The following is a 16,298-nucleotide window of genomic DNA, read 5'->3' as shown; positions in this document are numbered from 1 at the left end:
GCAGTATCTGTTAGCTGGACGAACTTCATTGTCAGCGAGGTAAATTCTAGTGGAAGTGCCGGTGCGTAAAATGGCATGCGGTTTCGCACACGATCGTCTAGGAGGGGTTCTATCCGAAGTGTCCCCGATATTGTCTTCTATGATGTTAGAGAACTTCGCGACTCTAAGCAAGTATGCGTCGATTTTTCTCACGATCCTGAGATCTCGGATGTCTCCTTCGATTCCATAGATATCTAGGTGATGAGGATCGAGTGGAAGTTCTAAGGTCACAATTATTGGGTAAATCTGGGGTAAAGCAAAGACCGCGGCAAGTAATGCCCGACTAGGCATTCCGCGGGTACCAACGCTTAACAGCAAGTGCTGCAATTAGCCGGCAGATGACCCGAATATCGGTGTTTCCGCCGCTGAGGCTATCCAGCAGTTGCCGACAGCCCCACCATAAGAGAAGACATCGGAATGTCGGAAATGGAACCGGAACGACGAGGGGAAGTTGCATCATCGCTCATATCACGTCTCTCTTCCTTCAATCTTCTATCTTATATTTGATACCATCATACCAAATCTACGCTTGGAACAACCCACACAACCATCACCATGGCCCCCGACCTCTCCCAAAACAAAGCCGTCAAGCTCGTCGCCCACGCCGCCGCAAACAAATACGCCATCTGCGCAACATGCTGCTACAACGTTGAAGGCATCCTCGCCTCTGTCCGCGCAGCAGAAGCAAAGCGCGCACCACTAATCATCCAACTCTTCCCCTGGGCCCTCAACTACGCCGACGGCATCCTCCTGCACGCCGCCCGCGAAGCCGCCGACAACGCCAGCGTCCCCGTCGCCCTGCACATGGACCACGCGCAAACCCCAGAAATCGTTAAGAAAGCAGCGAACTTCAAGAACGGCTTCGACGGCATCATGGTCGACATGAGCCATTTTGACGATAATCTGGAAAAGACGGCGGAGTTGGTCAAGTACTGCAATGAGCGCGGTATTATTACAGAAGCCGAACCAGGCCGTATCGATGGCGGCGAAGACGGTGTCGGCGACCTGAGTGAAATGGGTCTAGAAGCCATCCTCACCACCCCAGAGCAAGCAGAAGAATTCGTCGCAACAGGCATCAACTGGCTAGCCCCCGCCTTCGGGAACGTACACGGCAAATACGGTCCTAAAGGTCCTCAACTCGATTACCCCCGTCTGCGCAACGTACACAGCAAAGTTGGGGACCGCGTTGCTCTCGTTCTGCATGGTGCGGGTAAAGAGTGGTTCCAGGAGAAGCTGCTCAAAGAGTGTATTGAGTGTGGTGTTGCGAAGGTCAATATTAATGATGCGTTTAATAATGATTTCATCGATGTTATGAAGGAGCAGGCGGGTCTAACGCCGATTACGGGGTTGATTGAGAAGGCGACGGATGCGATGCAGAAGAGTATTGAGAGTTATATTGAGTGGATGGGTGGGGCGGGGATGGCGGATAAGATTGTGTTGTAGATGGTGTTGTGGGCTTGAGTGTATATAGCGGACGCATATGTGTTGATTGTCGATGTATCAGTAATACAAGTGTAGAGTTGTTGAGAATGATTTCGACAGCGTGGGAACCGCAACTATTTCTCCATACCGAGTTGTGTGTAATGGATCAACGATCCGACGAAACAAGTTTTCGGCCGAAAGAACGTCTACATTTCGCGACGATCCGACCATCATCGTGGCTAGTCTTGCGAGATAGTCTGCTACTGCCAGCGCTTTCCTGTGATTACTCATACCAGCAGCACATAAGCGTCAATGCGCGTATGGGGCTACCCAACAACCTACCAACACGACTAAACATCAAGGAAATCTGGAAAGCATAAGAGACTCACCGTTTCCGCGTATCAAGAACGAGCAATTCGCTGGATTCCACAAAGAACAAATTTGTCATTGGGAAACCTCACACAACCCACCATGCCGGCAAACTACTCCCTCCACGCCATCCCTGTATACTGGATCATGGCTCTCTACCCACATATGTACTCTGTACGTTCCACTTCCCCCATCCTCCGCAACTCCAACCTCTTAACCCTACACTAACATCCCCCTCTAGCAAGGACTCTTCAAAGCCGCCACAAACGGCCAGCGCAACAACAACAACCCGCGCGGCGCCTCAACACTAGAACACTACCGAAAATGCACCCCAGAAGCCATCTACACGAAAGCAGAACGTGCAGAAGCTTGCCATCAGAATAGCATGGAGAATGCGCCGTTTTTCATTGGGGCGGTGTCGGCGGGGAATGCGGTGGGGTTGGATGTTGGTAAGTCCTCTATTTGTGGTTCAGTTGAGGGCGATGGGATGAATGGGCATCTGCGTACGATGGGGCGAATGTGAATACATGCTGACGACGAAACCTAACAGCAACGATGAACACCATGGTAGCGTCGTACATCGGTCTACGCGTCATCTACAGTTTCCTGTATGTGAAAGTTGAGAAGAACAAGACGAGTTATCTGAGGAGTGGGACGTGGGCTGCTAGTGTGGCGGTGTTGATGACGATGTTTGTCAAGGCGGGGAACAAGATGAACAGGAGTCTTGGGATGTGAGGCGGGTTCCAGTTCGCATGCATGGTCAACCAAAAGCGGGGATAAAGGAAGAAAAAAGGATTCAAAGACAAATCAGCGGAGAAGTCTGGCGAGATCAAACGATTGCAATTTTGGTAAAAGAATGGAATTTTTCGCTAATATCAATGAAGGAATGTCGTAAAGAATGACAACACATCTACCACCTCTGACATACACGCTCTTCATTCCCAAAGTCCTTCTCACCAACCGCCCATCTCAGAAACTCACTGCGGCCAAGCACACAGTCCACCACAGTCGGACCCGCCATTCAACGGATCACAGTCGTCCCTCGGGTCATCAACACAGATCTGGCCTGGGATATCACACTCAAAGCCCGCAAAACCACCACACAGCTTCTCGCTGACACAGATACCTAGCATATCGCAAGCGGGACCGCAGGAGTCAGGCGTGAAAGGGTCAGTGATGCAAGTCTGGCCTGCGGGACACTCTTGAAGAGGACTTGCGCGACCGCCGCCACAGATCTGGTTGGTGGGGGTAGCTTGGCGAGGATTGACGGGGGTTGGAAGGGGTATGATGCTGGTTGAAAATGTTGTGCTGGCGTCGGGTAGGCAGACCTGTTGTATTGTTAGATTAATTCAGACTTTTTAGTAGCAAGTTGGCTTACCTGAGGTACGGGCTTCTCTCCACCACAAAGCTCATAGCATCTCTGTGCAGAAGCATTCAGGCATTCACATAGCTCAGGCTGTGTCGAGATGCAGTTGACCAGAGGGCATTCGCACTCTGGAGGAGGAGGGGGAGGAGGAATGGACGCAGGAGCAGGCTCTGGCTCTGCTACACGAGCCTTGACGGGGATTGGGGGGCAGGTCGAGGGAGGTGGTGCGGGCTTGCCACACTTTGCGGCGCACCTCACTTCCGCGTTGTAGAAACACCAGCAAGACTGGGGCCATTGCGCGATGCAAACTACGGGCTCGCATTCGCATGTCTCTTCTTGTGGCTCAGCTACGGGTTCCGGGACCGGCTCTGGTTCTGCGTTGCGAGCTTCGATGGGACGAGGTGGGCAGGTGTCGACAGGCACGGGGTTACCACATTTCTCGGCACATGCTGCCGCTGCATCGTACGCGCACCAACAAGATTCGGGCCAAGATTGAATGCAGAAGACGGGCTCACAAGTGCAAACCTCGGCTTCAGGCTCTGGCTTTGCTTCGCGAGCTTCGATGGGGCGAGGAGGGCAGAAGTCAGGCGGCGCGGGACCACCACATTTCTGGGCACACGCTACCGCTGCGTCGTAGGCGCACCGACAAGACTCGGGTCCAAGGCAAAAGACGGGCTCACAAGTGCAAGTCTCGGATTGTGCCTCGGGTACTGGTTCCGGCACGGGCTCTGGAGCACGAGGTGCGATATCGATACTGCAGTCCTCGTAAATCGGCTCTGGACCACCGCATTCCTCGAAGCATTTTCTCGCGTTGTCGTTGCGACAGTAGCAGCCCTCAGGGAAAGCTAGAGTGCAATCGGCTTCCGGACACCAGATACAGACTTGATCTTGTGGCTCCGGTACTGGTTCCGGTACGGGCTCTGCGGCACGAGGTGTGAGATCAACGCCACAGTCCTGGTAGGTCGGCTCTTCCCCACCACACTTCTCGAAGCAGGCCTTGTCCGCGGCATTACGACAAAGACAGCTTTCGGGTATAGATTGGATGCAAACCACGTCCTCGCATACGCAAATAGGTTCTGGCAATGGCACTGGCGTTGGTGTTGGTGCGGGCTGGGGGTTTACGATGTCGACAGTGCAGTCGTCGTAGGTTGGCTCTTCACCACCGCACTTCTCGAAACACGCTTTCTTCGCGTCGTTGCGACAGTAGCAGCCCTCGGGAAAAGAAAGAATGCAGATGACATCTTCGCAGACACAGGTTTCATCTTGGGGTGCTGGGACTGGCGCAGGTACGGGCTCTGGAACGGGCTCCGGCTCCGGGGCGCGAGCTTTGACGGAGTCAATTGGAATACTGCAGTCCTGGTATGTCGGCTCTTCGCCACCGCACTTCTCGAAGCACGCCTTCTTCGCATCGTTTTGGCAGTAGCAGCCCTCGGGGAATGACAGGATGCAGAAGACTTCCTCGCATACACACTCGGTGGGTGTGGGCTCTGGCGTGCTGACAGGCAACCTAGGGCAGTGCTAAATGTGTAATGAGCATTGTCATGTCCTTGGGTGAGATCCTAGCTTACCAGAATACGGGGCTCGTATTCGGGGCATTTCGCCTGACAATCGTACTCTCGCTGGTTGAGGCACGCGCATGCTTCCTGTAAAAGTCTTCGTCAGTGATTGGCGTTGTCTGCTTTAACAAGAGGGTGCATACCAATGCACTGTCGCCGGGGCAGTTAGGTGGTGGGCATGTCGCTACACAGCTGTCCGGCGGCGACTCCAATGCACGCCCAAGGGCGCTTCCGAAAAGAGGAAGAAGGAAGAAGAGAAGCTTCATCGTCAACAAGAAGAAGACCAAGCAATAAAAATGCAGTGGTACCGGTAGATGCCTTGGAGGTTGAATGTCCAGCAGGTAGAGATCGGACCGGATATATATTCGGAAAGCACGTTGGACGCCCTGAAAGCATACTTGGTCTCACCTACCAGCGTAGTCATCTTACACTCATCGCCAAGGAAGCCTATAAGACATGTCAGAGTCGCAGAGTGGCCTCAGGAGACCAGACGACGCCTTCCGAAGCCACCAAACTTTGTGTTCTGGCGAACACGAGTTCACAGCTGCCATCCAAGCTCTTGGCAGTTCGTCCTAGGCATGCGCGTTCCGCTATGTGATGATGCTGCATTTTTCGTATAAGGAAGTACCCTCCAGCCACTACCTAAGACAACACCAACAGTGTCGTCAGACGGGGCGACGTTTTATTTCGGTCAAAAGTCCGGTAATTACGCAATGATGTTTGGATGTTCAAGCTCATGCTAGGGAGCAAGCGCGAAACCGTGACGTGAGACCAAAATTAGCACTAACTCACTTTCCGCGTAACCGGGTAGCATGAATAATGTTATCGATTGCGAGGTGCAGATCATGATAGAAGACGCCTTCGGATCCAGGCACCGTCGCACGTTGCAATTGGAGTCAGCTCTCATTTGCTTCCTGTTGGGTGGGACGGCATATTGATTGAACGGAGGCTTTTGCGGCTGAAATACGACAACTCTGTATGGGTATATTAGGTACTGTATATGCATGCCGGGTATTCAGTCGAGGGTTCCCGGGGTTCCATCTCTCAGCCGGGACGTCGTACGCCCTTCCATTCGTCTTGCCTGTCGCAGGGTGATCTCACGTGGTGTGGCCGCGAAGCACATGGCCATTGGCCAAGCTATGCTGATGGTGAGGAAAGTCGCGGTGGAGGACGAATCGGGTCTGCTGTCCTCGAAGCTCGACGATGAGAGGTCCGCGGGTGAACAAATCTGGCAAAAGTGACGGACGGATGCGAGAGAATGCGGGTGATTTGAAGCTCAGGGATGACCTACGCGGGCCGCTGACGCCAAGGCGCTAGGCCGTCGTTCTTGCCATGAGCCTGGTTATATTTCCGTACTACGTCAGACGACGCTCATCTTCACACGCATTGATCGTACTCTACGCAGTGCAGCAACAACATGCGAAGCTGAGGCTCTCGTGTAAGAAGGACTAGTCAATACAAACCCTACGGAGCTTTCACTTAGCAGAGCTTCAGCAGCTTTAAGGAGCGACTTATCGATTGAGTAGGGTGCGTAAGTTGTCTAAGGCTATGCCAAGTCGTTCTCAAGCGAGCCACTCGCTGACGTGTAATTATGTCTATGACCAATGCAAGCTCAGATGCAACGCCGGTGTGCTTCCCAGGGGTATAGGCCTTCAATGCAACCAAGAACCATTATATGAAACCGTAACTCATTAATAGCGAAATCACCTATTCCTGTCAACGTCTTCAGGCGGAGACCGTCGCTGGAGGCCAGTCGTCGATCGGACCGCGTCGACGCCGCGCCAGACTACAGTAGAAACAGAGGAAGCTAGCTCACGCAATGAGGGGCCCGCTTCGGAAGCTCGCGGGATCTCCCCAGAGGTGCGCCGAGAGTTGTCCCCCGACCAGCCGGCTTCAACATCGTCATCATGCGGAGACGGATCGGCGGGCCCAGATCTGGACATGGGTACAGGTCGCGACGCGGAAGGTGACATGTTGCGAGTCTCGGCAGCTTCGGTCTGTACGTCTTCTTCGCTGATAGATAGTCGGGGCGAGCGCGTTGGTGATGCTGACTGTAGCCGATCGTGCCAGCTTCGACTCAAGGAACGTACAACATCGCCTTTGCAAATGGGGCAAGTCCTCCGGCGCGTGACAAGCCAAGGTGTTCTACTCACGTCAGATCGGCTGTGTCGATAAGATGGAAGAGATACTTACATGCAATCCGCATGGAACTCATGGCCACACGGTAAGCTCATGACCTGACTGACACCATCGACGTACTCTTCCAAACAGACGACGCATTCTCGTTGACGGCCACCATAGCGTCGTCTCCACGCCGCCAGCCCAGATTCTCGCTTCTCTTCTTCGCGGTCACGAGATGCATGCTGCACGGATGTCGACGTGGCGGGAGTCTCTGACACGGTAGTCGAGCGCGACCGAGATTCGGGAGATCTAGAACGAGTTGCAGAATGCTGAAGTAAGGGAGTAGTAGGCGAAGCAGCGCTAGATGTTGCTGCGGATGAAGAATCGCTTATCGTCTGATAGGTCCTGACAGGCAAACGCTCAACAACGGATTTGGGTGCCCTCCAACGGCGACGTCGTATACGAGATCTGAGAAGAAGAAGGGCGTACACAACCGTCAGAGTGACCAATGGGCTGACGACGAGTACGAGTAGAGTGTCGAAGAAAGGACTGCTTGAAACGTTCGTGGGCGTAAGCGTGACCCACAGGCCTTGGTGAGCACTAGTCGCAGACGAGGATGTTTTGATAGACGCGGAGTGGACATCGATGATCGAGGTAATGCTCCTAGTGCGCGCACGACTAGATGACGCTGAAGACGCAGTGCTGTGTTTAGAGCCAGACCACCAGCTCCAAGGGCTCTTCACACTAGTCTTTGTCTTGGCTGGTGTATACTCACCACTGCCAGGCAAGGCATTGCTACCTGCTTTGGTACTCACTGGAGTTGCGCTAGTTGTTTTTGTTGATGCACTTGTAGCTGCAGTGAGTGGCAAAAGGTCAGGATCGCGCCAGTCGTGCTCGCCAATGACGAAACCGTCAGCGAGTTTGGTGGGGATTGCCGTGGGCACTGCCGATTTTGTCTTGATGGGGTTTTGGTCATCTTCCCAATCACTGACCTCGACCCATTCCAGGTCACCGCTACTAGGAAGTCGTCGGCTGCCAGCCTTGGGAGACTTGTTGCTTAAACCATGACCGAAGAATGCAGAGAGGAATGAGTGCCAAAAGCTAGAGCGCTGTCCCTCCGCAGTCTTCTTTTTGGATGGCAGCGAGTGTTGCTTCCCGTGAGCCGAAGTCTGTGCAGCTTGTGGCGTTTCTGAAAGAGTCGCATGACTTTCAGTGTCCTTGACGCTGGCATGAGAGGCTGCAGAATCTGAAAGCATGCCGTCTCCTGGGTAGAGTGAAGACAAGAGATGCGCGGTTGTGTGCGAAGTAAACAGGGACGGAATCGTGATATTAGAGGTGTCACCTTTGGCGTACATACGAACGAGGGCGCCGCCACGCACGTCATCACCAACGATGACGGCCACTCCTCCACGCGATTGTGCCCATTGAACTTTGGCCAGGAAACCACAACCCCCTCGCTTGAGGAGTACAACCTTGCCAGCAATTTCAGCACTCTCTTGTAATGATTGTATATCGGCGTGTTTGCTTCGTGGCAGTATGTGCGTGCTGGGAAGCCCCGGTTGCAGGTGATCGTCCGTTCCATCGTCCGCAACGGCGTCCTTGGTGTTGTCTTCGCTAAGGCCAGGTACTCCCTCTTTCGAAGGCAAACTCCTGTCCAGTGTGGTGTCCTTTGATTTTCCTTTGGAATAGCCCGATGGCCGTGAAGCCCGCATGAGGTCATCGTTGCCATCTTCCCAGCCCGGAACGTCGCTGCAACCCAGCTCACCGCCCGCGCCCATGGAGTCATCTCCAAACCCGCTACCGATCCATAGAGAGCCGCTCAAGCCTCCTTTGGGTAGCGCCGGGCCGAAGGCAGCGGGTCGGGCGAGGAAGAAGGTCGAATTGTCGTCGGTCAAACTGATAATCGCAGACGGCGGGAACAACGAGCTGGGGAATGGGGAGGAGAACATGGCTTTGAAACTGCCTCGGCTCGACGCAACTGAGATGCGTTCCCGTTCTTCGTTTTGCGATGTTCCCACGACCATGTATAGGAGGAGCGTGACGGCGACCAGGCTCGTAGACAGCGAAAGCAGTAGGCGAAGAGGGCGCATGCTTGCGGAAGCAGCCGGGCGGCGACAGGAGGAGGTGAAGAAGGGAAGAACAGCAAGTAGTGCTGGATGTCTAGGAGTGTAGAGGCATCGACTGAGATCAGGAGACAGACGGGATGTGGTCCTGTCTAGGGTCACGCGGGCGAGTGAAGGGCAGGAAGCGATGGATGATGCGGCAATAAACGGACGTCAAGGTCGTCACTACTCGGGTGGCGCGAGACAACGAACGGCGCACATGTGCAGGAAGAGCTGGCGCAGCGATTACAGCACGGGAAACGCGTTGGAGGCAGGCGATAAGGAAGCGCGTGCTCCAGAGTGAAAGGCTGGTGGGCGCCCGATGATGTCGTGATGCGAGACCCTGGTGCAATCGGGGCACGGGCAGCTGCGCGTGCGCGCGATGAGTGCCAAGCATGCCATTCCCCGCACTCGACCATGCTAGAAACGTCAGAAACACCAAACACCACGTCTGCGTTGTCATAATGGTCCATGACTTCGTTTCACCTTTCGCAATGGAGTGCCTGATGATGAGCGACGCGTTGTCTGGGTCTGCGTACCGCCTCCCCTCGCTTTCGTCCAGAGCGTGCCGACTGGAAACAACCAGTTTGCGAATATCCTGTAGCTCTCAGAACTCATCTACTAGATTGGCATGAGGAGAAGGTTTAAGCGGCAAAGATCTGTGGTAGAAGCTCAAGCTTTGCGCAAATAGATGCACTCACCCTTTCCCAAAGTTATACACGGCCGTCACTCACCTGACCTTAGCAGACATGCTCACCTCGTCACATCTGCAATGACGAGAGTGGAGGTGAAGCAGACATGGATGGACAGTGAACAAAGGAAGACTGCCCAAAGCGATGGCAAATTCGATGTCTCCCAGGTAATATTGCTGGAGATATTACGGTCACCTAGACTGTGCTCATGGGCCGCTCCTTCCTCGTCAATCATCCGAGTCTGCTCGCAGCTTCTGCTTTACGACAAGATCTGTATGGATTAGAAAGCACCCCATCAACATCACCTTCACGACTGCCTGCGCTCTCCCCTCGCCCTTCGTGTCGTCACGCTGCTCCCATATCTTGCCTCGTTCGACTTCCCAGCCTACACGCCTCTCATACCCTCAACTCCTCTTATACCCAGCCCTACTACGAGCTTCCATACCTCTCAGCAGCCCTTTTCCTACTCGTATCATTCCTAAGTCTCATCTGCTTGGCTGCCAACATCAGCTCACTAGCCTATCACCTACGACCTACCTTTACGCACTCGCACATGTAAGAAACCCGTTTGTGGCATTCATCAGTCCTCAACTGACACTGGTAACCTCTAGCTGCCCCCTCGGATAGCGTCATGGTTCTGCCAGGCATGAAGTCCAGATACACCGAGGACCCCAATCGACCGGGCGAGCCACGCCTCGCTAGTTTCGGGTGGCTACCCAACAGAGCTCGCCATCTCTTCATCTCTTTCGCGGGTGAATATGTCGGCACCTTCCTCTTCCTCTTCTTCGCCTTCGCTGCTACACAGGTCGCCAACAACCTCCGCGGTACCAGACCTATGGACATTGGGTCACTGCTGTACATCTCGTTGGCATTTGGCTTCTCGCTGGCAGTCACGGCTTGGGTCTTCTTTCGCATCAGTGGCGGCCTCTTCAACCCTGCTGTATGTACACGCAAGCTCCTTGGCAGAAGTTGACACGCTGATGAGGCTTAGGTCACGGTCGCCATGGGTATCATCGGAGCACTCGGATGGATGAAGGCCCTACTGCTAATCATTGCGCAACTTCTTGGAGCCATCACTGCCGCTGCAATTGTATCTGGTCTCTTCCCAGGACCACTGTCCGTGAACACGACCCTCAGCAAGGAAACCTCAGTAACGCGAGGCCTTTTCATCGAGATGTTCTTGACATTCATGTTGCTGTTGACTATCTTTATGTTGGCGGCAGAGAAGCACAAGGCGACGTTCGTTGCGCCAATCGGCATCGGCCTTGCTCTCTTCATCGCGGAGCTGGCCGGTCTGTACCAACTTCGAAGTTTGCAATACATCAATGCTAACAAACACAGGTGTATACTTCACTGGAGGCTCACTGAACCCAGCGCGCTCTTTCGGACCTGCTGTCGTCACCGGTGTATGGCCTGGACATCACTGGATTTACTGGATTGGACCCCTCTTCGGCGCTATCTTAGCATGCATCTTCTACCGTCTGATGAAGATGCTCGAATACGAGACTGCCAATCCTGGCGCAGACCACGATGGCCGCGAAGTTTACCACGAGCATGGAGCTGGTCGAAGCTCTACCCATTACGAGGCCACGTCTGGTATGTTCCCATGCTTCTTCTGAAAACACTACTGACCCCTCTGCAGCTCGTCAGGCGACCGATGGAACAGACGAGTATGACTTTGCGAAGCAGCTGCGATCCGGCACCAGACAGCCTACCATGACCCAACGTCAAGCGATGCCTTCCTTCGGCACCCTTTCTACCTCCACAGGCCACACTGAAAAGCCAGCGGCACCGCTGCCGGTACATATGCAGACGCTCGATGGCCACCGATCCGACACCGTCAACCATCCCGAAGATCGGCCTCGCGCCCACCACAACCGCGGCTCGTCGTCGTACGAGATGACATCCGACTCGAGCTACCGCAATGGACCGAGTGCAGAGTCGGGCAGCTCGGAGTCATAGACCGGCTCGTCGACTAGCTCTAGCTCAGGGTCGCGCCGTTCGCCGAGCGCATAGGATGACAAGCAGCCGAAGAGTATATTCGGTAGCGCCTTGTATTGGCCATGCTGTTTCCTACCACATTTCATACTCCAGGTGTGTTTCTGTCCACATACGTGAGAAGCTGTAACTGGGTGTCGCCGCGTTGCGGGCTTGGTGGAAGGGACTGGGCATGGTGATGGTTCGCTACCTAGGGGATCTCTTCTATTTCTTCACAAAATGACACAAGCCTTGACATCACTGAGTGCACATTGCAGCGAGCCTTGAGTTTCCATTAGTGGCGTAAGTGGCTTACACCGATTGCGAGTAGACGCCCATCTTTGAGCTTGCTTGAGCTCGGATCCGGACGCTCATATCCGAGCCCGCTTTGGCTCGGATCCGAAAGCAGCATTCGACAGTTCCTGGCAAATTGCCTTATGTAGACTGCGTAGCCGTCTATCTTTAACCTTGTTTTAGCCCGGATCCGAAAGTGCTTGATTTGGCTCGGATCCGAAACCAACTATCGATGGCTTTCGATACATTGCCTCGAGTGGACGCCTACCCCTAGACTTGCTTTGGCTCGGATCCGAAAGCTGGATTCAACGGCTCTCGACAAACTGCCTCGTTTGGAGAGCGCAGACGTGGCTCGGATCCGAACCACATGCAGGAGCGTAAGCCTTGGCTTCATTATACCGCAACCAGCGTTTTCGGATCCGAGACCAGCAATCGACGCCTTTCGACAAATCGCCTCATATGGACTGAATAAAAGCCTATCTTTGAGTTTGGTTTGGCTCGGATCCGAATGTAGCAATCGACAGCTTTCGACAAATTGCCGCATTTGGACTGCGTAGATGTCCTTATGCTTGCGTCGTCTCGGACCCGAAGTCATGGCGAAGGGATTACAACTGCGAGGGTGTCTCGGATCCGAAATCTACAATCGACGGCTTTCGACTACTACCTCATTCGCACTGCGCCGACCAACGAACACATCCTTTCGGTTACCGTTGCAAACCGAGAACATCGAGCCAGTCACCTTTTGGACAATGGTTTCGGATCCGAAGCCAACAATCGACGGCTCTTGATGAATTGCCTCATTTACATTGCGCCGACCAACGAACAAATCCTTTCGGTTCCGGAACATGCGTTCGATCAAGCCTCGCTACGCCACCACGTAGACCGCGAATGCCCTTGATGTCTGCTCGACCGGAGACATGGTCTAGGCCGTGCAAAGGTGGATAGTATCATCAGGTACGAGCGGTCGATCGACCTTCGAACAGTCAACCAGCAGACATTGCACAGTCCAAAGGTACACCGAGACGCAAGGCCCCTCTACTGATGGCTTCTACCGAAATCACAATTGCACGGGTATGTCGCAAGTGTTTTACGCCCCTCTTCCCATAGAGTATTGGTGGAGGGGTAATTGACAAAGCGTTACTCTTTCGCCGACTGAGGAGAGTTGATAGAAGATGGTCTACTTCTCCACTCGCAGTAATTGCGGCGATGATGTCGTTGAGTACCTCGCGCTGAACGCAGGTCCTCAAGAGCTCATCCTCACTTCCAACATCACGTATCCGGTACTCACATGTCATGCGCAACATGGGGAACTTGATTGTATTGCTATCCACTTTAGTATATACAGCCCTTTCCACCAAGTATGCGATTGCGCCGTTGCGCGCCTCGATCGCGAAGGCGGTGTTCATTGCGCCGCAAAGGCTGTCGTGATTGCGTCGCGGAGGCCGTCGTCGTTGCATCGCGTGCGGGGTGCGCGGTATGTATAAGACACCGACCAGTTTATTGAATCAGAGATGCCGTCAAAGCGTCCGTTATGTAACAAGGTGTGTGTGCCGGACGCGGAAGTCATGCAACCACATCCAAATCTACCAATGAACCACTTGAGCCCCCGAAAGGAAGAGTTCAAAGGCGGATGAGGAGAGCTGCTCAGCTGATACACGCTAGGCTTTCATCATCTGGCGAGTTTGTTAGTTTTGGCGCAAGGGAAATTCGCAACAGCAGGGTGACTTACGTGTTATAAACTGGAGGGATAGCGAGAGGAACTGGGTGTGGGCGCCGGAAACCTTTTGAAGCTTCTGCAGCATGGTCTGGGCGGACGCTAACCTGGGTGGGGCTAGTGGCGGGTGGGGCTTGGCGTGTTTTCGAGATTTGGCTGCGCGCTCGTTGGAGATATTGTAATCCCGCTGATACCTGCGAGAGCTCGATCGCTCGCTGCAATACACCATGAGTCTTGCGCGTGTCTCACGAGGTGTGCTGAAACGGGACAACAGCTTGCGCAGCTCCTACGCAGAGATTTCGCGGTTTTGTCGAACACCCCATCACGGGACCAAGCCGGTTCGTGCAGGCCTATGTTGGGGGCACGCAACGCGAGGCTTTGCGACTTCGCAGACACGCAATCAGGATGAAAATCTGCAAAAGACTCTTGATGATTTCAAGGCCACCAGTATGACTTCATCGACATATCAAATGCATTCGCTCACCAAGTCATAGTTCGACCATCCTCATGGAAGGACCTAAATGATGAATGGAATAAAGTCACTCATAGTCCTCCAGGCACGGAAGTTGAGGTCTCCGGTTATATCAGCGCACGGCGAGATGTTAGCAGCAAACTCTCTTTCACGATGCTTCGCCACAAGAACCAAGGAGTATGTGTCCAACTCGTCTCTAAACCTCTAGACAATGAAGCGGATGGACCGGACGCCCATAAGACACTGCGGTTGTTGAAAGAGTGGACTCCCGTCATAGTCCGAGGAAAGCTAGTGGAGCGTAAAGGGGCCAAAACCGACACATTCGCGGGTATGAACCTGCTCGGTACCCGAGAGATCGCTGTGGAGCACGTCCAGCCATTGAACAACATATCGGATGATATCATCATTAAAGATGACACTGTATTTGGCCCAGACCAAAGGCATCTACAGCTTCGCACAGACTCGAAATTGCGCGACGGTCTCTTCCAACGGTCGAAAGCCATGGCTAGAGCAAGACTGCACTTGAACCATTACAACTGGAAGGAGATCGAAACGCCTATACTGTTCAAATCGACTCCTGAAGGCGCAAGAGAGTTTCTCGTGCCGACACGGCAGAAGGGATTTGCATACGCGCTGCCACAAAGTCCACAGCAATACAAGCAGATACTCATGGCATCGGGCATCACGAAATACTACCAATTTGCTAGGTGTTTCCGAGATGAGGACCTGAGGGCCGACAGGCAGCCAGAATTCACCCAGGTCAGCACTATCATATACCTGATGCAGACTCCACTAACTGGAACAGCTGGATATGGAGATGTCTTTCGCTAATGAGGAAGACGTCATGCACGAGACAGAAGCTCTACTGAGAGATCTGTGGTACAAAGTCCTTGGAATAAAGAAGGAGAGGAAATTTGCGCGAATGACCTATCAGGAGGCAATGGCTGCATATGGATCTGATAAACCAGACCTAAGATTCAAGGCAAAGGTGCGTAGCTGACGCGACCTAGCTGTCTCCTCAAGCTAATGAGTACAGATTCACACCATTACGGAACACCTGACAGCCGATTTGATCGGCAAGATCAGTTCTCTCCAAGATCCAGCCGTCGATGCAATGAAGATAAGCATATCAGATGACCCTAAAACGACCCGCAAGTTCGTCGCCGACTTTCTTGACAGCCCGGACGGAAAGGTCTTCCTCGACAACCCCGATGGTCAACCGGGTATCTTCATCGGTGACCTTTCTCAGCCCATGCAAGGCCTCGGACCATTGGGCTACCAATACGTGATGGAGGGCCCTGGAGCGCTGGCGGTGGAAAACGGCGACCTTCTTGTCCTCCAGGCACGGCCCAATGCGCCCTTCTCGGGCGGCTCAACCATGCTGGGAAACTTGCGTCTTGCTCTCCACAAAGCAGCCATGGCAAAGGGACTGATTGAAGCACCTAAAAGTACCAAGTTCGTCTGGATCACAGACTTCCCATTGTTCACCCCGTCGAGCGACAGCGAACCGGGCCAAGGTGGCTCAGCTGGCTTCTCATCAACGCACCACCCGTTCACCGCTCCGAAGACACCCGAAGACGTCGACCTGCTACTTACTTCGCCTTCATCTGCGGTAGCAGCGCACTACGACATTGTGGTCAACGGCGTCGAGCTCGGCGGCGGCAGTCGCCGTATCCACTCCGCCGCTATGCAGGAATTCATCTTCAAAGACATTCTCAAGATGAAGCCCGAACGCGTAGAGGACTTCAGACATCTGCTTGATGTGTTGAGGAGCGGCTGCCCGCCGCATGCGGGTATCGCACTGGGATGGGATCGGTTGATGGCTGTTATGTGCGGCAGGGATAGCGTGAGGGATGTCATTGCCTTCCCGAAGAGTGGGAGAGGAGAGGATCAGCTGGTTAAGAGTCCGAATCGTATGACGGAGGAGCAGTTGGAGACGTACCACTTGAGGTTGAGGGAGTAGGGTTGGAAACGGTGGAAGGTTGAGATGTACGATAAAGCTGTTGTGTGCATATTACCATGATAGGTACATTGAGAAGACTCCTACGATTGGCAGTAGCCGTCGCATAAGTGGTGTGACTTTACTCGTACCTTGTCGCATGTAGGTCAGGAAGCCGCTGATGTCCAGCAATCACGACTTATCCACGGCCATAGTACTCTACATACCCTGACAA

The 16,298-nt window shown here is 53.7% G+C and overlaps 5 protein-coding genes across 5 annotated transcripts; 4 read left to right on the top strand and 1 right to left on the bottom strand.

Annotated features, from left to right (window-relative positions):
• Positions 1-594: 594 nt before the first annotated feature.
• On the top strand, positions 595-1,482 carry J4E78_008988 (uncharacterized protein; the record flags this gene model as incomplete). Its single annotated transcript, XM_049369586.1, has 1 exon — positions 595-1,482. The coding sequence occupies one exon, from the start codon at positions 595-597 to the stop codon at positions 1,480-1,482; it is 888 nt and encodes a 295-aa protein (XP_049218547.1).
• Positions 1,483-1,995: 513 nt separating this feature from the next.
• On the top strand, positions 1,996-2,565 carry J4E78_008987 (uncharacterized protein; the record flags this gene model as incomplete). Its single annotated transcript, XM_049369585.1, has 3 exons — positions 1,996-2,004; positions 2,072-2,279; positions 2,381-2,565. 3 exons carry the CDS (start codon positions 1,996-1,998, stop codon positions 2,563-2,565), a joined length of 402 nt encoding a protein of 133 aa, XP_049218546.1.
• A 5,409-nt stretch (positions 2,566-7,974) lies between these two features.
• Positions 7,975-8,963, bottom strand: J4E78_008986 (uncharacterized protein; the record flags this gene model as incomplete). The annotated part of the gene is made up of 2 exons (XM_049369584.1): positions 7,975-8,042; positions 8,231-8,963. The coding sequence occupies 2 exons, from the start codon at positions 8,961-8,963 to the stop codon at positions 7,975-7,977; spliced, it is 801 nt and encodes a 266-aa protein (XP_049218545.1).
• A 1,335-nt stretch (positions 8,964-10,298) lies between these two features.
• On the top strand, positions 10,299-11,629 carry J4E78_008985 (uncharacterized protein; the record flags this gene model as incomplete). Its single annotated transcript, XM_049369583.1, has 4 exons — positions 10,299-10,607; positions 10,659-10,959; positions 11,009-11,263; positions 11,310-11,629. 4 exons carry the CDS (start codon positions 10,299-10,301, stop codon positions 11,627-11,629), a joined length of 1,185 nt encoding a protein of 394 aa, XP_049218544.1.
• Positions 11,630-14,277: 2,648 nt separating this feature from the next.
• J4E78_008984 (uncharacterized protein) lies at positions 14,278-16,087 on the top strand (the record flags this gene model as incomplete). Its single annotated transcript, XM_049369582.1, has 3 exons — positions 14,278-14,883; positions 14,930-15,112; positions 15,161-16,087. 3 exons carry the CDS (start codon positions 14,278-14,280, stop codon positions 16,085-16,087), a joined length of 1,716 nt encoding a protein of 571 aa, XP_049218543.1.
• Positions 16,088-16,298: the final 211 nt, after the last annotated feature.

Source organism: Alternaria triticimaculans (genome assembly GCF_023758025.1).
Source record: "Alternaria triticimaculans strain BMP 0046 chromosome Unknown scaffold_18, whole genome shotgun sequence".
NCBI classification, from domain to species: Eukaryota; Fungi; Ascomycota; class Dothideomycetes; order Pleosporales; family Pleosporaceae; genus Alternaria; species Alternaria triticimaculans.
This window is presented reverse-complemented; position numbering and strand designations above follow the sequence as displayed.